This window comes from Panicum hallii, chromosome 1 (assembly GCF_002211085.1).
Source record: "Panicum hallii strain FIL2 chromosome 1, PHallii_v3.1, whole genome shotgun sequence".
Classification (NCBI taxonomy): domain Eukaryota; kingdom Viridiplantae; phylum Streptophyta; class Magnoliopsida; order Poales; family Poaceae; genus Panicum; species Panicum hallii.
Genome location: NC_038042.1, coordinates 35,352,742 through 35,376,507, shown reverse-complemented (window position 1 = coordinate 35,376,507; position 23,766 = coordinate 35,352,742). Strand labels below are relative to the sequence as shown.

General features: G+C 38.4%; 2 protein-coding genes across 5 annotated transcripts; both read right to left on the bottom strand.

Moving 5' to 3' along the window:
• Nucleotides 1-439: 439 nt before the first annotated feature.
• On the bottom strand, nt 440-6,130 carry LOC112893183 (probable protein S-acyltransferase 14). The gene is made up of 7 exons (XM_025960384.1): nt 5,607-6,130; nt 5,123-5,330; nt 4,764-4,855; nt 2,918-3,041; nt 2,730-2,815; nt 2,584-2,649; nt 440-924 (listed from the first exon to the last, which is right to left on the bottom strand). Exons 1-7 carry the CDS (start codon nt 5,820-5,822, stop codon nt 799-801), a joined length of 918 nt encoding a protein of 305 aa, XP_025816169.1. The 5' UTR covers nt 5,823-6,130; the 3' UTR covers nt 440-798.
• A 2,091-nt stretch (nt 6,131-8,221) lies between these two features.
• LOC112882243 (protein CTR9 homolog) lies at nt 8,222-21,958 on the bottom strand. Of its 4 annotated transcripts, none has more exons than XM_025947257.1 (24): nt 21,562-21,958; nt 20,677-20,743; nt 20,341-20,532; nt 19,596-19,696; nt 18,787-18,873; nt 18,586-18,702; nt 18,439-18,502; nt 18,140-18,354; nt 17,947-18,031; nt 16,873-16,973; nt 16,684-16,776; nt 15,618-15,686; nt 14,906-14,998; nt 14,571-14,828; nt 13,895-13,975; nt 13,668-13,826; nt 13,079-13,174; nt 11,411-11,515; nt 11,215-11,322; nt 10,887-11,111; nt 9,950-10,216; nt 9,782-9,853; nt 8,847-9,143; nt 8,222-8,636 (listed from the first exon to the last, which is right to left on the bottom strand). In XM_025947257.1, the coding sequence occupies exons 1-24, from the start codon at nt 21,700-21,702 to the stop codon at nt 8,517-8,519; spliced, it is 3,213 nt and encodes a 1,070-aa protein (XP_025803042.1). In that variant the 5' UTR covers nt 21,703-21,958; the 3' UTR covers nt 8,222-8,516. The 4 variants fall into 4 exon arrangements, 3 of the variants coding, with proteins under 3 accessions (XP_025803042.1, XP_025803055.1, XP_025803049.1); XM_025947270.1 differs by having other exon boundaries at nt 9,950-10,069; XM_025947264.1 differs by having other exon boundaries at nt 8,853-9,143; nt 21,562-21,956.
• Between the last annotated feature and the right edge of the window lie 1,808 nt (nt 21,959-23,766).

Here is a 23,766-nt window from a genome sequence, read left to right as displayed (position 1 = left end):
TCAGTTGTAAAGAAAAAAAGAGAATGGTCAGCTCAAAAATCGTCTGAGACGAGGTTTTCCTAACCATCCGTGTGTGACAGTGATGAATAGCATTAAAATGTGAAATATGGAGCAACCATAGGAATAAAGACAATCAACTAGGCAATGGACATGGTGCACAGATGGCGAAAGCCCGAAAAAGAATGCTCGGCCCAATGGTACATGAAGGTCGTTTCAAAAATTTGTATTCCAAACTTTCAAGGAAAATGAAAGTCGTTGCAAAAATTTGTGTTAGTCAAACATTTAAGCTTTGACTACCTATACATAAAATATTACATGGACAGATAATATAAGGTATTTGTTACTAGAATCATCCTTAATATGCTTTAATAATATAAAATATTTCATTTAGATATCATATTTTTTATTGAAAAAATATTCTAGCCAAGGTACAAGATCGTACCAAGTGTTCATAGAATATAACTTGAATAATTTGTGCATCTGTTACTTGATACATCTAGCACAAAAACTTCCAAGCTTCTTTCAGATTCATAAAACAAATGTACAACAGATCACTCCTGTGACAAGTACAGGGGAGTCCCGCGTGTTCTTCCATTACTAGGCATCAGAAATGAATTCGCATGCCCCCGTATATATACCTCTACATTCATCGCACTGTGTAGATCAGCCATACTGATGTTAGTTGTGAAGGATGTTGTACAAGACCGACCATCACGAGACACTGTCCGGTAATGAAGGCATGGCTGTAACATCAAACATGTTATACAGAGGGCAACTGGGCACATCGAACTCATCTAATTAGAACCCTTGCCCATCAAAATCTGATCTGACAGGATAATCCAGGCCCTGTAGAGCTGGTATTATTCTTAAGTCCTCCTCTGAGTATGATGGAATGAACCAATACCACTTGTTGTTTCCAAAAACCTGGTAACGGAATATGTTAGAGAACAAAACATTTCATAATAACAAAAGCAGTGTGTGCTACAGGCATACAGTGACAGCAAAACATGGGTTGAATAAATCATGGAGCACAGGATATCAGAAAACATGCTAAGAGATATCAATGCATCAGAAATGGATAGGAAAAAGTTAAAGCTATCGAAGCTGAGATGAATACTTGTTGTCAGGAACTCACTATTAGGAATTGTACTGAATTATTAATTTGGCCATGCAGATAGAGAATTGGATCTTCCACGTTAGAATTCACGACCAAAGGTGGATTTCTAACTTCACTGTCCTGCTTACTCATTGGATGATTTTGAAAGACTCTCTTGCCCTTTACCTTGGATATACACAAGATTGTTCATTCTCTGTAACCACTAGTTCAAGAACTGAATAGGAAAAGCTATATGGCACTCAAACAGAATGGATAGCAACTGAAGTTCCAAGAGGTAGTATACTAATAGAATTTTTTTTTCAAAAAAAATGGCTTTCCTAAGATGCCCAAGCCCAAGTCAGTCCTAACTCCTACAGAATTGTATGCTTTCTTTTAGGAGATTGTGTATTGAATTGCATGAACTTCTTAATTCATGGCAATTGGCATTGAAAATCCAACACCACTTGCTACACATGTATTATGTTAACCTTCTAGATTGCTTTGATTGTGCCAAGGAATCACTGTGACTAGAAAATGGATGGTCATACAGATTTTGGAGATTACAATTTTGGAAGTATGAATGAGAAATAAGAACATCAGGTGTAGCTGGCCATACCAGTACAAAAGGTTATAATTTAAACTTCTGATTTAAATTTAAAACTACTGGTCAACAGTTCATACTTCCTTTAGCTCGAGCTACTCAAAGAGTACAAAACTAGAGACTCAGAGAAGGTAAAGACTTGATGATGTTCATTTAGATGACATGGCAAAGTTCAATATTTTTGTGTCCATTGATTGCCGATAAGGTTGATGGTTGCTTTTCTTTATAGAAAGGTTTGATGGTTGCTTTTATAGAAAGGTTGATGATTGCTCGAGTTGTAAATATTTGTTAGCTACACAACATCTGAATTCTAATGGGCTTGCTTGTCGGTCACTGGTAGTAAATTTTGGCCGGTTAACAGTCAGTTTTGAATTTGGCTGATATAACGTCAGTAACTGATTGGTTTTCTGAGCCGGTCCAGGTTCTGTACTTTTCACACTTCAGGTTTTCAGATCCTCGCATTGCATCAACTGGGATGCACATGTGATGGTGGTGACAGTTTCGTGATACATCGATAAGTGGTAACGCCACATTGCAATTGGCACTCATAATTGCAACAAATGTTATATCAATAAAATTGCCCTAGGAACTAGATAAAATTGATTTAAACAGTCAAACCGCCCATACATTCCATGTGATAAAACAATTATACGAACACAGCATGTATTAATTTAAGTAGTAAATTGTACAGTGCAAGTGCCAAGGCAATTTTCTCTTTCATTCATATGGGCAATGCAAAAAAACAATAATCATATAGCTTTTCTGAGTGACTTAATCTGATCTATGCCCAGAATGTATTAGAAACGTTTTTTTGGTGGATTGTCAAATTGGTTGATCAGATCATCACAGATTTAGAGTGAAAATAAAGACTTGAAAAAAGCCAGACCTGAGCAAAATTCCTCTTCCGGCCAAGATCATACTTCCAGAATGGAGTAGTTTTTTTCTCATATGCCTGCACTTTTAGCGTGACAAATCAGATTCACCCTGTAGCATATTTAGCAGGGAAACATTTTGGAATACTTAGGTACTTGCCTCAATTGTTGTTGTGTTACCAGAAACAAGTGATACATGCATGATCATAAAACCAAGGACACTCAAAGTAAAGGCCAGATTCAGAACTGCAAGGGAAAGGGAAAGGGAAAGTTTCCACAAGGTGTCTTCAATTTTTTTCCAAGCAAAAGAATTAAATGGAAAGAATGAACTACAAAGAATATATTTACCAAAGGTCAGGAATGTGGTTGCAAGTGCTCCAGGAGTTCCTGGAATCTCAACATCACTGAAGAAAGCAATAAAGTGGGGCAATAAGGACAGGGTAACAAGTGCCGTCTCCAGAAAAGTGTAGAACTGCATTGTACAGAAGACAACAAAATAACTTGAGGACACCTATGATCCAAAATGAAATGTACTTTTAAAAAGAAGAACTGATTTAAATAATCCTTTATCTGTTCAAACATTTTTTTCCCAGATCCTAATATGTCAAACATATTAGCTCTGGTTTCCAAGATCTAACACCCTTGGCAGAGGAGGAAAGCTTTGATGATTGGTGGAATAGGGCAAGTAATATGGTTAATGTCCAGGTGTAGAAGGGTCTAAATTCTCTAGTCATCCTTGGTGCCTGGAGCCCTGGACCTTATGGAAGCACCGAGACCGCTGTGTTTTTTATGGAGTAGCGCCTAGCTTAGTGGGGGCCCTACTGCTTGCTGCAGAAGAACTGCAGCTTTGGGAGCTGGCTGGGGCTCAAGGACTTTTTCTCTTGACAGCCACGGTCCCTAGTGAATAGTGTTGCTTTTATGTCATGTTTGTATAAGTTGCAGGCGCGCATGTAATCTCTAAACCCTGTGGGGTGATGTGGTGTACTCGAGGTCCCCCCCCCCCCCCCTCTTCTTCTTTAATATAATGATTTATGCAGCTCTACTGCATGTTCAAGGAAAAAAATAATATGCCAAACTACTTCTCATTGACTTTCTGATGTGAAGACACCATGCCAGCCTCAAAGTAAGGTATTTCAAATGAACCAATGACATACACTCCCTCCGATCAAAGTATTTATTGTTTAGCCTACTTTCAATATTCAAAATACTAGAACTTGTAGGAAATTTGGCGTGCTTTTTCCAGTCTTATCGCTCCTATAATTGCACCATTAATGACTTCCTTTTCTGTGCATACAAACTTCAGAGAATATTAGTAAGGGTAAGAGGGCCATGTTATCCACATCCTTATTTCTTGTGCCCAACTCTAAAACAACAAGTATTGTGAACAAGAGGTTGACTGATTTTTCCCTATGAACACATCAGTTTGAATGGAAATGATAAATGAAAAAGTAGATTGAATCATCACTGCTGATAGTATTAAGATCAGAAGCAGTGCGCTACTAAAGTATATATTAAGATCAGAAGCAGTGTGCTACTAAAGTATATATTGTATTAAACTATGAAGTACATAACTCATTTCTGACCCAAGACACGATTGGTGAAGTCTACAATCAACAGAAACCTAGAATGGTGTTGTCATTTTGTGGAGCAAAGAGAAGATACTTTACACAAGCTCCTAAATTCTCCTCAAATTTACTTTTGAAAGGTTCTCACAGACCATCAGGGCTTATAAAAATTAATATTATATATTCATATTTGCAAAGGACTGCTGGTATATTCAAATAGTGAAATTAAAATGCAAGGCGCATAGCATTTTGTTTTCGCTCGAACATGCATAGCATAAAGTTTGATATGAATTATATCGGTTGGTATATGCAATCACATTTCAAGTAATCTGGCATTCTGGCCAACAAACCAAGGGCAGCTGATTTAACAAGTTCAGCCATTCACACAGTGTGCATTTTAAATCCACATAGCTCTTTCGCTTTTGGATATTCTATATTATGGAATTGAAATCAGTATTCTCATTCATGAACTAAATGATTAAAAAGTGAACCACTACTAGACGAAAGAAAACTTTTGAACATAAATATGTTGGTCTCTAATGGACATAGCTCAAAGATTTGTTGCATAAATAAATAAGCTAAATAACGTATACTTCAAACACGTGCAGAAAATGCGTTTGGCATCCTACCAGGAACAGAAGGAAGAACTTGTAGTTCAGTGCCCCAACACAATTCACAACCCATACACAATGATGATCCATCTTAAGCACACATCTTCCACCTGAAATCAGTTAAAAACATAGGTATTCCACAAGAAAGAGGTTTGTGTTAACATTCGAGCATGTTTGGATGATGGCCAAACATTGCCAAACTTATTTGCCAAACTTTGCCCTGTTCACCACACCTTTGGCATCAAAGGAATGGAGTCCCACAGTTTTGGTAGAGGACCAAACAGCAGGCATCCGAACTATGACGTGGCAATGTTTGGCCATGAACTAAATACGCCTGAATCTATAACCAAATTTAAAGTTCTGGGGATAAAACTTACAAACAGAACAGTGATGGCACCGAGGTGGCTTTAGCTGGTTACACTTCCTGCAGTACCTGATCCTTGGACTCCCTGTATCACTGAGCTCTGTGGTGGACAATGGTGCAGTTTCGGCCCTCTCTTCGTCAACATCTGGCCTCCAATTTGGTGGAACACCACCAGGGTCAGTAAACACAACAGAGAAATAGCTCCAGAGAAGCATGACAAGCTGCATCAACAAACAAACAAAACATGTTGCAGTTAAGTTCTGGCATATCAGGCAACGGGAAAAGGATCACAGTATGAAAAGAATTAAGTAGAGCTGCAGCAAACCACATGCTCGAAATGCATCGAAAAGTAAGAAAGGTAATCCAACAAGGTGAATCTCTAAATAAAGATCAAAGAACCAACGCCTCCACCCAAAGATCCGGAAATGGAGCGCCAAAACCACTGAGTCACGCCAAGAATCACCAGAGGCAGAGGAAAGTACGGGTTGAGGGCGCACCAAGAAGTGGAAGAGGAGGAGGACGGCGAGCGCGACGAGGGCGTCAAGCGCCCCTGTGGCAGCGAGCAGCGCTGGCCCGTAGTTGCAGAGGACGAGCGCGTAGTAGGTGACGCCGACGATGCCGAGGACGAGGAGGATCATGATGGAGCCCAACCCCCGCAACGCCGTGCAGAACTTGAACACGTTCCACGCCATCGCCGTCCCCGATCTGTGCATCTCCGGCTCTCCGGCTCCCACGGCACGGCGGCACGCGGGCACAGCTCTCACCTACCACTACCGCCCCGGCGTCGAGGAGGAGAAAAGCGGGCACGGCCGCGCCCCGAAAGCAGCCGCGTGACTTTGTTTGCGGGCTTCTACCTGCCGCGGCAGCGAATTCGCCTGGTTTCGTTTCTTCGTCTAGATTGGGTTGGGATTGGGGAACGGGTCAGGAGACCGGCTGCGAGCTCGAAATGGAGGGCGGTCAGCGCGAGCCGAGCGGCTCGGCTCGCGCTGACCGCCGGCCCGAGCGCATGACCGACCCTCTCCACCACGGCTGGATTGCTCCGTGGATCAACGGCCGCTTGGTGCTTTGTTCTTCCCAACGGTTCAAACACGACAGTCATGACACGAGTCATGACACCTCCAATGGCTATAGCCTATAGCTAATTCTCAAAAAAAATTGACTATATCTCGTTGCTATATATGTGTGTGTATATATATATATATCAGTTATACATAAACAGGTCCGATGAACTATGTTAAATTTTTGAAGCTTATATGAATTCACAAGCCATATAGATATGTTTAGTGCACATGTGTTGAAACATATAAATAGATTGTCCACTAACTAGTAGTTGCTTTTATTTTCTCTATTAAATTCTCTCTTCTATCTAAGTAAAAGGCTTAGGGCTATTAGGCCACTACCTCCATATAGATGGCCTCATGTCGGTTTTATAATTGTTGTAATTGTTACAATGCATATAAACAAAGATCTATTAAATTAGAGTCCACAACCCAGCTAAAAAAGAAAAAAAAACATCAATTGCCATTCATTCCGCTTCTTCCATACAGACATCTTCCCTCGCAGATATTTTGCTACGTTATTTCAAGATGACCATGGTCATATTATTTACTATGAAGTAATAGATTTAATGCTTATTTATATATTTTTAAATTAAAGATAGGAAAATATGGGAACTATCTTCCTGACCTGAGTTCCATATATGTTTGTATTAGATCTAACTTTCCTTTTCTCCTCTCACATGAATATCGCCGGCTGTTCCTTTACCACTCATGAATGTGATATGGATTTATTAAAAATACGTATGTTTGATGGCTTTTAGAATTATTTTGCCTAACTAATTAAAGATTGTTGGACACATGCTTATAGGTAGAATTATTTTCCCAATAGTTTTAAAGGAAATCCAAGTTTCTCTTAGTACAATTGACATAAATCACGGTCAGCAAGTTAAACTAAACTATAATGGCAATGTTAAAAAATGTTGAATATAGTTATCATCACAAAAATAATAGGAACAAGGGAAGAACCATCACAAGATACAGACAAAGTGCATGAGCTGCTATGGCAGGCAAGGGCGGAGCCTAAGGCCCGTGCTGGGCGTGCTGCAGCACGGCTCAGTGCTCTCTTGTACATCATGTAGTATTTAGATCAAAAATATTAGCATCCGGTCCATTTTTGAACCAGCAAAAACATCTTGGAATAAGGTTCGAGCGTCACGCTAAATGTGTCCGAAAAAGAAGAGCAAAGCAAAGCTAGCATCATCAAAAGTGACCCAACCCCTTGAACGGGCTGCAAGGCTGTTCTGGCTCCACCCCTGACGGCAGGTTTAGTATGCTTTAGTGCAATAGGACGAGTCGTCCATATTTCGAGATGCCATAGCAATTGAGTGGCAACTAATAACTTTGGAGCATAAATAATATGGAGCAATAGGGTGTGTGACAAATAATAAATAAATATGTATATTCTAATCTAGACGACGAAGTCAAAATTTGTTTGGGATACATATTCCCAAATCTAAAGAGAGTAGAAGCCATACTTCGTGCTGATATCAAGTGCCGAGGAAGTTTAAAAATTTTTAAACAAAAATAACTAAGGATAGATCTGCTCCGTAAAATATATATAACAAGACAAAAGAAACATTTAAGATAATAATAAATCAAATTAACAATATGAGGTTTAACAAATGCTTTCAAGACTATGAGGAAAATTATTCAATACACTTAAGTAACTAAATTTTTCTCAAATTTAGTGAAAGAGGTGGCATTTTAGTTTTACGATTGAAATGTTAAAAGAAGGTTTGGGCATTGTTTTATCATGTTATCACAAAGATAACAATTAGGGTGCATTTCAACTCACTAGCATATGTTACGCCACCATAAACCATCAAAGGTGGGTGGACACCTCGTGCCTGCAATTGGCACCTAATAACCAAATACTTCTGTGCATGGACTAGTGGCACATAAGCAAAAAGGGAGCATAAAAAATGGCTTAAACTCCTTATCATTCTTAGAGCTTACTAGTGACTTTGGAAGCACCTGGATTTAAATACAAAGGCGAGCGCTTTGTATTTAGTCCCGGTGCTCCCGTGGCATTCACCCCTAGCAGACTAAACGGCTGACATTTGCAATACTATGCATGGCAATTAGGTCAGCGAAAACAAACATGGTTCCCGATGTAAAAGGAACAGTTTACGTGTTTATTATATATAAATCTAATAAACACCACAAACCGGATGCGATAAACAAACTACCTAGGTGGCTAGGTCATCTTGCATACAGAACTACTGTCAGATTGGTTACAGGGTATATGTCTAGTCTCCCTGACAGATTGTGTGTATATGTAGAGCAAAGTTCTACATTATGCTCCAATTCGACATGATGTACATCATCATCTTCACTCTTATGTTTCTTTCACTCACTCAAATCATTGGCGCCCGGGCTAGGTTGTGCTGCTGGTCTCTGGACTGGCTCGTCATCTTCAGATTCTGACCATGCTCGTCGCTTCCGTTCTATTGCAGATTGAGGATGTCCCTGCAGCAGAAAACAGTGTGTAAGGCAATTGGCAGCTGATTATGAACCTAAACAGCAAAAGCAAAATCTAACAGATAAATGGACATTTAAATTTTCCAATGGAGTGCTTATCAATATTAGATGTATCAGCCGACAAAAACACATGAGCAGGAGAAAAAGTAAATAGGAAAGTAATAATGAACATAAATTGTTTACAAGAAAGAACACAACCCTAACCATGTCATCTTCAGCATCAGAATCTTCAAGACCAGCAGCAGCAAGAAGGTGATCTGGGGCTCTCTCTGAATTGTCACCATCATCTCTCGACAGGTTCGCATAGTCATCTTCTGCTTCTGGTTCATCTCTGTATTCATCTTCTTCATCTTCCCCATACTGCGTCTTTGTCTTCTGATCCTTCCTCCTCTTATTACCCTTCCTCCTCCTCTTTTCACTTCCCCCCTCTTCGTCTTCATTCTTTGATCTATCTTTTCTCTTGCCTGGGATGTGGCTGGATGTTTTCCATTGCTCCTGACAAAAAATATATATATAATATCAGAACATACTTTGTGCAGTAAGGCACATAGCAAATATTTTTGCAGCATTCCACCAGATGGGAAAGAATCCTGAGTAAGTGCATGAGTTGCATGAAAAATAAACAATGCCTAGTTGGCAAGCAACAAATCTTTTTAGATAATTTTAGTAGTGTGCAATCCCAAACATCACGATTCAGAATATGTCACCTTGAACCATGAGCTAGGCTTTAGATTCCCTAGTAAAATTTATAATATGAATGCCTTCTTATATTTCATTAATGGCTTTAGACCAGCAGCATCAAGAAAGTGATATTCTACACCAACAGCAACAAAGCCTCGTAGTGGGTGAATATATAATTTCAATGTGGTTGAATTCTCTTCATTGAGAAACCACTATAACAAAAAGTGACCAGAAGAACGTAATTCATACTTCAAAGTCCCTAATAATGAATTTTTTATATATGCGTGCCACTATGAAGTAGTTTATTTCATATATGGTTTCCAGTAGCATATATTAAATAGAATTATAAACGCATGATAAGGTGCAAGAATTAATGAGATAGAGTATTGATTTTTGACATCAGCATTTTTTAACAGTTCCCTCTAATTTATGCATAACAATATGTAAAATACCTTCACACGCTCGAAGTGTTCCTCCTGTTGCTTTATTTGCTTTAGCTCGTCCTCTTCCCTCCTCCTTTCTAACTGTTCAAAACACCACATTAAAAAGAGACCTAAATACTTCAACAGCAAATAATATCATTGAAGTAAATGCAGCTAGAATTCAAGAAAGAGATAGACCTGGAATTTCCTCTGTTCTTCTGCCCTTCGGCGAGCTTCCTCTGCCAAAGCAATCTGACGGGCAACTTCCATTTTTTGTTTATTTTGCTGCTCGGCTTGCTCAGCTGCATCACGGTGAACCTTAGCAGCATCAAGCAAATGTTTGCAGTACTCAACATGAGTTTCTATTTTCCTCTCATCAAAACCATGGGAATGGTACGTAGATGCAACAGACAACAGACTAAACACTCTAATGGCATTCTGAAGTTCAGTGACTGTGGCACGAACCTAAAAATAGAAAATGTATAAAGGGAATTATTGAATGCTTCTGATGAATGGACATTTAATATATAATATGAAGTTGTCAAAATCAATTCTATGTCAAGAGCTGTCATTAAAAGAAATGACAAATTTGATGAAAAAATTACATTATCAGGGTTTTTTATTTCATACGTTAGAGCTGTATATAGAATACCCATATCTATGCAAATCCAATCTATGTTTACATGTAAATAAGGCTGAAAGCATGGATGCTAGTTTTCGATGCCGTGTGCCAATATCATAGCATATAAAACTAATGCATGGAAAGATAGCTTCATCACAGTAAGGCCCTGTTTGAATGCAAGATTCTATTGGAGTTTTGGAAAAAAAATATTGCCGTTTTATAAACTACTTTGGTTTTGGAAAACTATGGTGTTTGGAAGCAACAAATCTTATACTTCTAAAAACTATGGCATTGCTAAACTGTAGTCTGTTTAGACTTTTAGAAACTCCAGCACAGGCCTCTTTTTTCTAAACATGGTTTTGCTCGCCTTTGGTTTCTAAAACTACCGTTTGTTAATACCTTGCTTCTAGGAACTACAAGATCCAAACAGGCCCTAACAGATTACTTTGTAGGTTTTATTGCCAGTATTCTATATAATAATCAGAGACAAGGTAAAAAGAGAAACGTACTGACCTCCTCGACTGTTCGTTTTGTCTTTTGCAGAGTAGATGCTGAGAATTTCTGCATTGACACTCCTACATTAAACCGTAACAAATAATTTGATGGAGCCAAATGTATAGCTCTCAGCAAAGTTTTCCTGCAGTCTTGCCATTGCTCAGCCTCGTAGTGTGTTCGGGCAAGGTATAAAAGGATAGTTGCATCTGTGTTGTAGAAGAACTTCCGCAGACAATTTTGGTACTACAAAAAAGAATTAGCAACATGGCCTCAGAAATCTTATGTGCATGAATGAATTAGTAACTTTGTCAGCTCATGTATGTGGGTGGGAGGGAGAGAGCTTAACCATTTTAACTGCTTGTTGAAAATGACCTTGAGCAAAATATACATGAGCCAGATTGATCCATACATCAGGCATGTGTACAAATATACTTCCAGATGCGGCTTCATGTACCTAATACATTTCAAATTGCTGAATTAATTTTTAAAGTTTGTATACAGAAGCAACATAGAACAATAATGAACTTTATATCCCTCCTGACCTGTGTAAACAACTCCTTGGCAACATCCCATTTGGCTTTTTCAGCATATAAGATTCCAATACCATTAGCAGCAAACATATTACTATGGTGCTGCTTTAGTACTTGCTGGCAAATGTACAACTTTATTAGAACGGATCCATTAAGGGCAAGATAAACTAAGGGAACTTTGCGGATAGCACCCTATTCAAAGTATCAAATAATATGTACAGTACACTACAGATGTAAACAGCTTGAAGATAGATTTAGATACCCAAAGTGAGCAAAACTAGCACTTAAGTGACCTCCGCTACTATAAAATATTATGGTGTAGTTCTGAGCAATCAGCATCAAGAAAGACAAATGCTGAGCAAATTCGGCTTGTTGTTCTTATTATTTAAGTGGTGCACTAGATGTAAAAAAGCTTTGTAAGGGACCGGTGTTGTACAGTTTCTTTCTTCTACTTTAATGAAATGATCGCAGGAGAAAAAAATAAAGACAGCCAAATTGCACCATTCTATATGATATAACAGGCTATATTTATACTTTTCCAAAGAACAGTAAAATGTGCCGACATAATGTCATGCCCAGTATCAGTCTGGCACTTAAACAAAACTTCCTGTCTTTCGACATGATAAAGTTCTGATAGGAAATTAAACAGTGATCCAAAGCGACATTTTGCAATGTAGAAGGTGTCTCATTCCAAGTCAGAGAGTTAGTTATCTCTCTTTACAAAATGAAAAATAACAAAGGTAGCTATTGATGCAACTTTAAATAAGGATAAAAAAATGGACACCAAAAGGTAGTACCAAATTGCTACTTTGACCAGTTGAAGCAAAGGAAGATGCTTACAAAAGTTCAATTTCAATTAATCCAACAATTTCCCAAAAGAAATATGTAAATTTCCAGCAAGCAACAAAGTCTGAGGACAGTTTCCTCTATTTGAGATAAGAAATTCCTTTTCTCAAGTTCAAATCCAGTTGCAGGCTAGAAATATCAAATACCATATGTGGTGACTGGAGTTGCAAATAGATGCTAACATAAGAACATTTGGCAGAAAAACAAGGAACTGATTTTGCGTGCCAGAAGCACTACTAAACAAATAAGGGATAAGCAGTAGAGACGTACAAGCTGTATTGCAGTAAGCCCCAGATTACTCAATGGAATATTGAATAGTTACAAAAGCAGATGGACTTATTGCTTCCTCTGTTCAGTTATGTTTTTCCATAGAACACCAAGCGCTCTGAAGAAAGTAAGTGCTAGCTCCAAGTAAAAGTCAATGTGAAATGACCACCCAACCCATACCCCTATTAAATAACATGATACAACCAACTACTCATTTTTTTAAAGCATTTAATAAGGGGTAGTGAGTGGAAATATTGCAATAACTACACTCTTGATATCCTAAATGGACAAACATTTGAAATGTTTTCTCCTGAGGTCAAGGACAAACATAGCAGAACAGAGGGAATATATTTCCAGTAGTTCCAATAAAGATTTTTTTTTGCAACCTTTTTTCATTAGGGAAAACTAATATACGCAAGAACAAAAAAGATGTGCCACATGAATCAAGCATTTAAATGCAACAAGAATCTGAGAGTGTATAATGTAACTTTCATAATAGGGAAGCTGAGCCATCCATTTTAACTGGTACAAATAACACATTGCAAAGGAAAGCGTAAAATAGCATACACTCTGATAGAGTTCCATGGCTTTCTCCCTATGAGTAGCCTCAAATTTCGGAGCCTTTTTCTCAGGGCGATTAGCAGCATAGTAATTCCAGTTCCCCTTCAACAAAATTGAAAACTATTCATCAAAAGAAGAATATATATGTAGAATTGATAAATTGAAATAAAAAAGAAGTATGCATGGTAAACAATATGGATGTGAACTGTCGAAAAGAAACATGCAAATGCTACGTGAAATTGTCTGTTGTTGTAAGCGCAGCAACTAATTCATGAGTCACTAAGGGAGTTCACATTTTCAGTTCCACCTCAAATTATTATCCAGTGGGCAGAAGCACCACCGAAATGACATGTGGATTGGTGCCAGCTGATTAGTTTTGGCGAAAGAGGCAAGAATAGCCTTCAGCTATTGTCTGTGCAGCTCAGTTGAAACTACAGCCACTAAAACTTATATCGATTCTGATGCACCAGTTTTATTTAGATTTAGTCTGAGAAACCCTGACGGAAATGAACAATCTTTGCAAGGTTCAAAGCCCACTGCTGTAACCTGTTTCATAGTGTCAACACATTTCCTTAAGTGAAATCAGCTGATGTACCAATTGAAGCAAAGAGTAGGCATCTCCCTTGGTGGCCTCCTTAGCATTACGGAAATGCTCCTTTGCAGTAAGCCAGGTTTCATCACTCTGGAGCTCAAGACTTCCAAGCCTAGATAACGCATTCGGGTTCTTCTCATCTATCTTTAAAGCATCACCTATCTAAAACAAAAACATTAATAGTTTTCTCAACTAAACAAAAAAAAAAGAAACAGAAGCGTTGATCATACCAGTTCAATACTCAGTTGGACATTGTTTCTTTGTTTCGCAATGGCGGCTAGCCTCAGATAGGCATCTATGTAGTCAGGGTACTGTTATTGAAAAAAACAAAGAACGAAATTATAGCATAATACGAAAGATGCAAGAGATAATTTTTCATTTCTGCACAGGAAATCCAGCTAATATAATTATAATGCTACAGAAATATATTTTAGTACTTAATTAGGAAGCCAGTGCAATTACTACTTCCATTCACAAGTAGACAGCACCTTTGGAAGAAACACAGTAACAAATGTTGTTAGTTTCACATTTCAGCAGTAAACTTTTTTCCATACTACCTTTCTTACTTATGCAATCTCGTGTTTCAACTTCAATGCCTAAACATTTGTTCTTCTGATATTTATGAGCTGTCGGTGAACATATTGTAAGCTCTCATGGACACAGAGGCGCCAGGCTTTCGTGAACAGGAGAGGTGCAAATATTTGAAAACAGAAACATCTATGTAAGCTCTCATGGACACAGACTAGTTTTGACACAAAACTATTCTTTTATCTTTCATACGGAAAATAATTAATGCTGGTATACCATGCATAAAATGTTGAATGAGTCGAAACTGCACAGCAAAATTTTTATTGACTGATAATACTGCCCATCATGAGCTTTCAGAAGGGACAGGAACAGGAGTACCTTGAAAATAATGAAACGGTAAAAGAGGCTTGCTCTGACAGAGTCATGAATTTCTTCCAGTAATCTTGCATAATTAAACAGTGTGGTGACCTTATTTGGATGTAATTCAAGAGGCACACCTTCCTCTTCAAGTTGGTGAAAGAAGCTCTGATCCTTATACTGAACACTCCCGTTGGCCATAGGGCTACCTACTTTCCCGTCGATAATTAAAACCCAAAGACCATCACCTAGTGCTTCCTTAAAACTTTGTTCAGCCATCTGAAAGTGCAATTAAGAAGGGTAGTGACAGGTACCAATGATAGTTAATAATATTCAAGTGTGCAGTATAAGCAAACCTCAAACTCTCCCTTCTCAAAATGAAGAAGTCCAATTCCATTGAGCAACTCAACGGGGACATCCTCCCCTGCCTTCTTGAGGAGATTACGGGCCTGTGTACTACTAAGTAAGATTTCATATTCTAAGAATGAAGCAGAACAGGGTGCGCAGTGGACCCAAAAACAAGGTCAAGCAGTGGGCACAATTCATCAGTGCTAAGTAAGATATAAAGTAAAAAAGATGCAACAAATTATTAGCCATGACAAGAAGCAGAGCATAACCTGGTAGACTAACTTAGATAAACACCAGCCCATGTAACTACTATGTTACATCATGCTGATGCACCTAAAACTTCATGTATAATCATGCCAAGCATATGATGCAGCACAATGGAAAAACTCAGATTCTGGGAGAGTAAAGCTGTTTTACCCCACAGTTGAGAGAGAAAAAATGCACAAAGAAAGAAGGCAGTAAAAAAACCATGCAGAAGGCCCATAGAATTAAATAAATCTGCAGCACTAGCAGTTCTTTATGTCTTTAGTCATACAGTTGAGGGCATCAGAGCTCTCAAAGCTAACTTCTCATGATTAATTATGTTGAATCATGTCCATCTTTTGATTAGAAAGAATGGGAAGGGGTCATAGTAATTTATACAGAACTACACAAGAATATGGTATCAGCCAAACGAATAAAAATCAAACGCAAAACTAAACAGCCAATTGAAAAGCTTACCGTCTTCAAGTATTCCATAGCAGCAGCCCAGTCAGATTCTACCAACAATTCACCAAGTTCCACAAATGCCTGCAGGTGATTTCATCGACTTAGGTTATATGCAAAACATTAGAACCACAAAATCTGAGGCATGCCCACAAAACAGATTGCAAGAATCCAACTAGGACTGTTTAGTGTTCGAGAAAAGAATCCAACTAGGACTGAATAACAGCACAAAGTAAATGAATAAACTCCAAACTCATAAAATCTGATACTGAAATAAAAAAAATTATCATCGCTTCCATCTACTTAGCTTTATTAAGTTTTGATTTATCACTCTGACACACTCATCATCCAGTAATGTTTCATACTGGATACATCACTTTAGTCAGTCCTAAAAGTATAGCACAGTGGCGCACAAAATAGTCAAGAGGTAAAATCAGCTAAACAACAAAGTAATGCCAATTGTCCATTTTACGTATTTAAAGCCTGGTATGAATGTCCATGTAACTAGAGTTGACACAACTACAAGAGTAAAAAAATGGATAAATCACTATTGCGAGTAAAATATGTTTGTCATTATATACAAATAAGCAATAGCAACAGAACACATTTACAGAAATTAAAATCACATTAGGGCCAATGTAGTGTGCGTCTTTTGTGGAGCAGATCGAATGGACCGTAACATACTAATTGTAAGAAGCTAGCATTCCAAATTTTCATTCCACTTCCTGAGATCCACACATGCACCCTAGATCAGCATTCGAAGATCCATAGAAGGACATCGATTCAGTATTTGAAAGAAGCCTCTCATACAAACTGGGCCTAGTTCTTGAAGCTCTACATGATACACATTTCAAAACAATCATACACAATGCTCTTTCCAGTCACAACATTGTCTTTTATATTCAGATTGAACATTTGAAAATTACATCAGTATCATCTTGGGAAGCAGTTACAATATTATAATTTTGCAATGCTGAAAGAAATATTACAGCCGAAATCAGTGTCCAAGTCATGTTTCGGACAATTGGTATCCAGAATCACACTTTCTTGTGACCTGCACACAGAGAGAGAGAGAGAGTACCTGATGATCTTTGGGGTCAATCCTGGTAACTTTCTTGAAGGTTTCTATAGCTTTTTCAGTTTCACCAGATTTTGCATGTATGTGTGCAATAGCCTAAAGAATAAACAAAAATTTGTTTCATAAAATACAACAATACACTACGAATAGATGAACAGAAAATAAGTGTCCAATTAAATAAATATGCCTTACCTTCAAACTTTCACAATTTTCCGGGTGTACCTCCAGCACCTTCTCAAAGCTAGTTAGTGAACTTTTGAAGTCTCCAAATTTTAATTGTATTTGACCAAGTCCTGGTTCAGGTCATATTGTGTTATAAACAGCAACTAAATAAAGTGTTCCTAGTCCAAAATGACTTGCTAATCTAGGATGAATGTGTCATGTGTGGACCTAGGGATAAGATTGAAAAATTAGAAATGATAGTTTTGGATGCCATATAGTTAGTTTGTCGTCAAGCTGAAGTCGGAGCTGTTCAATTTTTGTTACACAAGGACGGCCACTATGATAATAAAGCGCTCACATTAAGTTATTAACAATATAAGGATATTATACTGTGATTAGTGTTCTGTTGGCTCAGTGATCTGAGGAACAGCATAGATAGACATGACATGTGTGTGCCGACTCATGAGGTGCTGCTACTCTTGAATGTTAATTATGGACTTCTAATACGAACATGAACCAACCTGACTTACACCTCGAGGATATATCTACTGATCCTACAAATTGATGTAAATAATTATATAACATACACTTTTTGAATGAAAAAGCTTCATCTTTCATCCTTCTATATCCAGAACTACTTGTATAAACAACATATTATTTTTCATTGAGCTGTGGTTTGAAAATGAAGTCATTGAAATTACAGTAATATAGTTCAAAGAAAATATATATATTTCTGTGAAAAATATAAGTGTTTCTCAGATCTAGTAGTAGATATTGGTCCACTTACGATGACCATAGGGTCAAAATAAAGAAGAATCAAGGTAGCTGATGTTAGGGAACAATTTAATCAAAGAGGATCCTTAAAAATTGAACAATTTAACCAAATTAGTTAGCATGTAGGTCTCATTACAAGTCCACTAAAAGAAATTCAATGTATCTAAAGCATCAGAATATCACAACTCACAAGTAGGAATACGTCCAATTAGAGAAATTTAGATAATAAAATATGTCTTCATTTCTGATGAGCATGGGCATGTATGCTGAGAAGTTATGAAGCAATACCATAAAAATGTAAAGGATGAAACAAGTGCACAAGAAACTGACCAATATATGGTAACACAAAGTCTTGTGGTTTACTGATTTCTTTAACAGATGCCATGTAATATCGTCCAGCAGTCTCAATGTCCCCCTGCATTTTATTAAATATCAAATATATGCATGGCTAGGTGTGGGGAATTATTCTTAATAAAGGAATCCAAAATGTGAACAAAGAAACAAGTAAAAGAACACCATGTACCTTACTGTGGTATGATCTGGCTAAGTTATAGTAAGCATGTGATTTCAGTAGTCCATGATTGCTTGAAGAGAGAGCAGTCTCTGTCAATTGTTCAACCACAAAATGTTGGCCAGTGAAGAAATAATGGTTCGCAAGGTGGTTGAGTGCCAATGTACAATAAGGATAAATTTCAAATGCTCTTTTCATTTTCTCCATTCCTCTGCGAATCCCACCAGCTATGGGCAAGTTGCAAAACTTGAATTAGAAACAAGGGGGGAAACACAACACTCCGATTGTAACCTCTTGTGCAGAGAATATACCTTCATTTGTTTGCAAGTCCATGATTGCTAGTGCTACTAAAGCATCAACATTTTGAGGGTCCAGCTGTAAAGTTAAGTTCAATTGGTGAAGGCACTGTATTCACCTTAGATCCAAAATTTCTGCCCAATGAAAGAGACAAGGCTTACCTGTAAAACACGCTGAAAAGCTTGCCGAGCTTTTTCTACTTGTCCAAGTTTGTATCGGCAAAAGGCTATACCAAGCCTTACAGCAGCAGGACAATTGGAATAGGCCCTCAAAGCTCTCTAAGTGTACAAAAGTCAACAGGAAATGTCAGTATGTCATAAACATGCAGTACTGTCAAAGGTCAATGAAGTAATTTATCCAACCTTGTAGAGATCTAGTGCGTTCCTGTAATGCTCCAGGGATTTTTTATGCTGTTGCTCTGCTTCACCCATTAAAAAGTAAACAGAAGCCTGTGACAACAAATTTGAACATTAAAATAGGATATGAATAAATATCAAATATATCAATAATGATGATATATTTATTATGGTGCCTAGAAAACAAAAAACATCAAAGCTTGTTTATCAGCATCTAGTATGGTGCCCAGAATACAAGCTGTCCTGTCACTATAACAGCAGCACACAGCATACGGTAGAAATAATAGCCTTAGTTATCACGTCAGATGTTAGGTTAGTTAGTAAAGATTGTTTAGAAGCCATCCTTAGGAATCTAATCTTCTCTTAATCAGTTCCAATAATTTAGTCTGTATTATTACAAACTCCGCATATGTAAGGGGAAATGTAGTCTACTGGGATCAAACAAGAAATAAAAGGGGGCAAAAAAGGCCTCCCCTGCATCGATTAAACCCTGCTCTTGAACCCATCCAAGCAAGTTATGCCATCATTTCTCACATGCTAAAGAGTTATAGGACAAGGAACAGCTAGTTTGAATGAAACAGCAAGAATTTAACAAACTATGAGAAGGCATGGAATTAAAATAAAATGTTCAACAGTTAAGATGTGATTAAACTTTTGTAGAAACACATATCATGATGACACTTCCCATTGGCTGAAATTATAACAAACCAAGTCCAAACTATATGCATCAGCATTTACCTACACATGAGAAACAATTTGAAAGTATCCATATTTCACTACGATGAGGACCATTTCACCAACCTAAAGAAAATCACCTGACCAAGTAGAGCTGGAAAATTGTTTCCATCTTCATCCAACACAATCTTGAATGAGTCGGATGCCATTTGCAACTCACCCTTGGCCACACAGAGTTGACCTGCAGAGTAACATCAATAAATCAGCATACTGAAAGCACCAATCTTGGTAAGAACATCAACAGAGACTATGGAGTAATTTGTAATCATCCAAAATGAAGTAATATGCTGAAAAAAGGCAATGAAGGTACTTCTAATCATGGTGCTGGGCATACATGCTCAAAGGTAAATACAGTTAACCAAAATAATTACACCCTCTGATCCAAAATAAAATACATGAAATTTTAGAGTTGTGCGCAAGGATTATTAGAGTGAATCAAATGGCCCTGTTGACTCATTTATACTACATTGGAAAGTGATGCGTCATTTATTTTTGATAGTGATAGAACTTCTAGATGGCATGTCTTTTAAGAGAATGTCATCTATTTTGAATCAGAGAAAGTACCACATATAGTTTATCCCAAAATCAACAAAGATATCAGGCAACATTATCAAAACAATAATAGCTGTTCAATCACATTAAGAATAAACTATGATGTAGCAACTACTTGTAGTAGTGAGCTGTAACTACAAAAGGACTCTTCCTATTTCCTCCCATGTGCATCCAATGGTTAGTCATTCATCATACAACCACGTGACAGTGTACAGCAAGCTATAAAAGAACAAAATATATGTGAGAGATTTAAAATGTTCAAAAAAGTGGAACCTTTTCCAATCCACGTAGAAGGTTCAGTTTCATCTATCCTTGACGCTCTATTGTAGTATTGAGTGGCATCTTTAAAATGTGCTTCCTTCTGTGGTGCTCTCTCAACCTTTCCCAAGAAAGTATGGAAAGCACCCAAAGCATTAAGGATTGCTATCCGTTCATACTTCACATCGGCATAATACTCATCAATTTCTGCAAAGACAAATGGTGATTCAACAAGATACAGATAAAAAGGTTGGGGGTTTCAAGCAACAGTCAAGATAAGAACTAGCAAGGCAGAATCGAATATTCTTGGTGTAATAATAAAAAGTACAAAAGCACTAAAGAAAAACTGACCAGGGCCAGATCCTTCCTCTAGAATCTGACGGAACTGTTCTATCTTTCCTTGCTTGAAGTATTCTCTCTGTGTGAAAAGAAGATTAACAAGAAATAAAAAAATTCAGCTAACTAAGCATATTTAATTTATAAAAGATTGATTATTGAAAAAACAACCAAGAAAATTAAAAAAGAAAACCAGCATGTCTGTAGGCACAAGATTCACCTCATGACCAATCATGCAATCTTTAGAGGCAGGATATAGGAATAAACAACCATGAGACACCACGAAAATGCTGCTACAAGGTACAACATTACTTGTAAATTGCTTTTCTTGTCAACCTATGGTGGCTTTTGTTTATTTTTTTAGTGGTTTGCCCGAGAGGTGAAGCTACAATGCAATGTTTGTAGTAGGCCAATGAAACTCTTGAACAAGTATCTTCCACACCCGCACAACCCCTACATTATTTCTCTATTTCCACTACAGAAATTATATGTCCAAACAAGACTAAGGTGCTATTTCACTGATGCCATTGGGTTGTGATTTCTGGGACATCACCGGCAATACCATCTGCCCTCACTGCGAATGCTCACCGTGCAGAACCAGACCAGAGCTAATCTGACCAACCACTTTAGCGTACTTTAATAATTCAAAAGCAATCATCAAGATCAGCTGAATCCACCCAACCCAAAGCCATATGGAAGCACAAACTAAAACGAGACCCTAGCCCTAGAAATTCCAGTCCAAATCGTGGGAAGCAGCAGGAGGCAAGGGTGGGCGACTACGACACTGCCGCATAGAAGCAATTCCCGCATCAAGAAGGCCTAGCAATCCGAACAATCCCAAGGAGCCTTGGGAAATTCTTGGGACTGCGAGCATTAGAGAGATGGGAAGGGGAAACGTACCGCGATTATGAGCCAGAGGTGAAGCGGGGCCTGCTCCGCCTTGAGAATGTCGAGGATGTCGGAGGCGTCGTGGGGGAGCTGGTCCAGCGCCACCTGGACCTCCTCCTCTGTCCCCTGCACCGGGATGTACACGCTAGCCATCCTCCCGGTGCTTCTCACTCCCCCCTTCGCCGTCGAAGTGGGGAGAAACCCTTTGGCAGGTGGGTGTCGGCCTTCGCGTGCTTACAGGCAGCTGCCGACGAGGCCAACAGGGCTGGTGGGGATGCACAGCAGCACAGGAGCGCCGGAGCACGGGGGAAGGGAAGATGAGGGCGTCGATTCTGGATTGTCGAAGGGGACAGCCCGACTGGGAAGCCTGGGAGTAGCCGAGGAGGAAACTGAATCAACCTGTGGGCTGTCCTCTTCCTGTTTGTGGGGGTGTTCAGGACCCTTTTTTTTAAATTAAAGTTTGGTAGGATTTAGTAAGGTTTTTCAAATTAAAACCGTATAAACTCTAAGCGCCTCTCCACGTTTAATTCACGGAGATAACCACAGAAAAAGTATTTTTCCATTAGTATTAAAATAATACCATTCACATACGTAATTCACTTAAAATCACTACCTTATTTTCCTCCGCATCTCATCTTGATTCTAGCGTATCTCTCGTCGTTCGTAGTTCATCTTTGTCACACAAGCCTCCTCCACCCCAACCTTCCAACCGACTCCAGTGGCACCGTCGCCGCTAGGGCCACCGCCCACCACAATCACTAGTAATCTCCTACCTCCCCGGCAAGCGGCGACTCTATCATCCACAAGTCGTGTCCATCGCCAAGCCGACCGCTATCCCCGGTGCTCCCTCTACCTCGGCGGCACAGGTAGCACCAGAATTCTGAATTCTAACTCGTAGGAGGTTCAGTTACTTTCTTGTTCGTCCCTTTTATTAATATCTTGGTACGGTGGAATTACTTCCTCATATGTGTTTATGGAAGTAAAAAAAAGAGCTCTTAATTTACGCTTAAATCAAGAGGTCTCTCAGCATAGCTTTTGGGTTAATTTATATATACTTTTATTACCTTTAAAGTTTTCAACTTTTAAGGTTTTGTATGACACATATATTTTCTAACATTACATCTCCTAAATTTCTAACATTAAGCATTAATAAATGAAATCACAGAAGAGCTAGTTATTCATTTGAAAGAATTGTGAGAAGAAACTGATGAGGAGATTGGATATCGAGCATCTCATTTTTCTTTATCTCTTCTGTTACGAACTTCCATGACTTCAACAAAAAAATATTAGTACTGTTGAGTAGTTTATGCTGAAGAAGATGGTGAATATGAGGATGCACAGGCACCTTTTATTGTGCTAATGATGTTATGTTTTTGTTTAAGTAGTGGGAAACCAGTCCATCTACCCACTCTCCCTCTCCAATATTATTATACCTTCATAAAAATTATTTTAAAAAATATATTATCTAAATATCGTTAAAGTGTGATCTTACTTTGAAATCTTGTTGGCGAAGTAAGCCACGTTGAATCTATCTTATCCCAAAATCCTTATCCATAAGAAATTCTCTCTATTCTCGGCTTTTCACCTACCTAATTCTTATTGTCCTTAGACGAACTAGTCTCGAAGAATAGTACACATTCTCTGTGGATTTGATACCTTAAAATACTCCCAGATGAAAGCTATTTCATCATCCGTATGCTTGCTTATTGTCTGTGATTGTTATAAGTACCAACACTTGCATTCGTGTGTTCATATCTAACTTTCAACTCAAAAAATCCTATACAATCTACCACCTCGAGTAACCCTTTGGTGGATTGCCGATCACAGACAACACATAGACCAGCATGAGGAAGTGGGTGGGAGTGTGATCACCATGGAAACGTAGGAATCGGCAAGCCTTTGTTTCGCAATGTTTCCTATCGGGTATGTCTATGCATGAATCAAGTGAAATAACCCTCTTAGGGTACGATGTTTTTTAATAGTTGGATCAAAATACAATGGATCACACTCATATTCAACACCAGTATCATTTCCATCTTAAGCTCTTTCCAACATGACATTAGCATCTCCTCATCACCTTGTCAGATCCGGGACTACAGAACTGTGTACATAACGTAGTTCATACAGGAATAAGGGATAGGACATGTCCTATAACTTATCTTTGTTGTATTCTACTCGCATATGAAGTAGGACTAGCCGATACGGAAGGAAGCTACT

Coding starts and splice junctions, on each gene's coding strand:
- LOC112893183 (XM_025960384.1), bottom strand. CDS start 5,822: ATGCACAGATCGGGGACGGCGATGGCGTGGAACGTGTTCAAGTTCTGC. Junction 4,856..5,122: donor GTGCCATCACTGTTCTGTTT/GTAAGTTTTATC, acceptor AACTGATTTCAG/GTGGAAGATGTGTGCTTAAG. Junction 3,042..4,763: donor AGTTCTTCCTTCTGTTCCTG/GTAGGATGCCAA, acceptor TGTACAATGCAG/TTCTACACTTTTCTGGAGAC.
- LOC112882243 (XM_025947257.1), bottom strand. CDS start 21,702: ATGGCTAGCGTGTACATCCCGGTGCAGGGGACAGAGGAGGAGGTCCAG. Junction 10,217..10,886: donor CAAAACGAACAGTCGAGGAG/GTCAGTACGTTT, acceptor TTCTATTTTTAG/GTTCGTGCCACAGTCACTGA. Junction 9,854..9,949: donor AAGAACAGAGGAAATTCCAG/GTCTATCTCTTT, acceptor TGTTTTGAACAG/TTAGAAAGGAGGAGGGAAGA.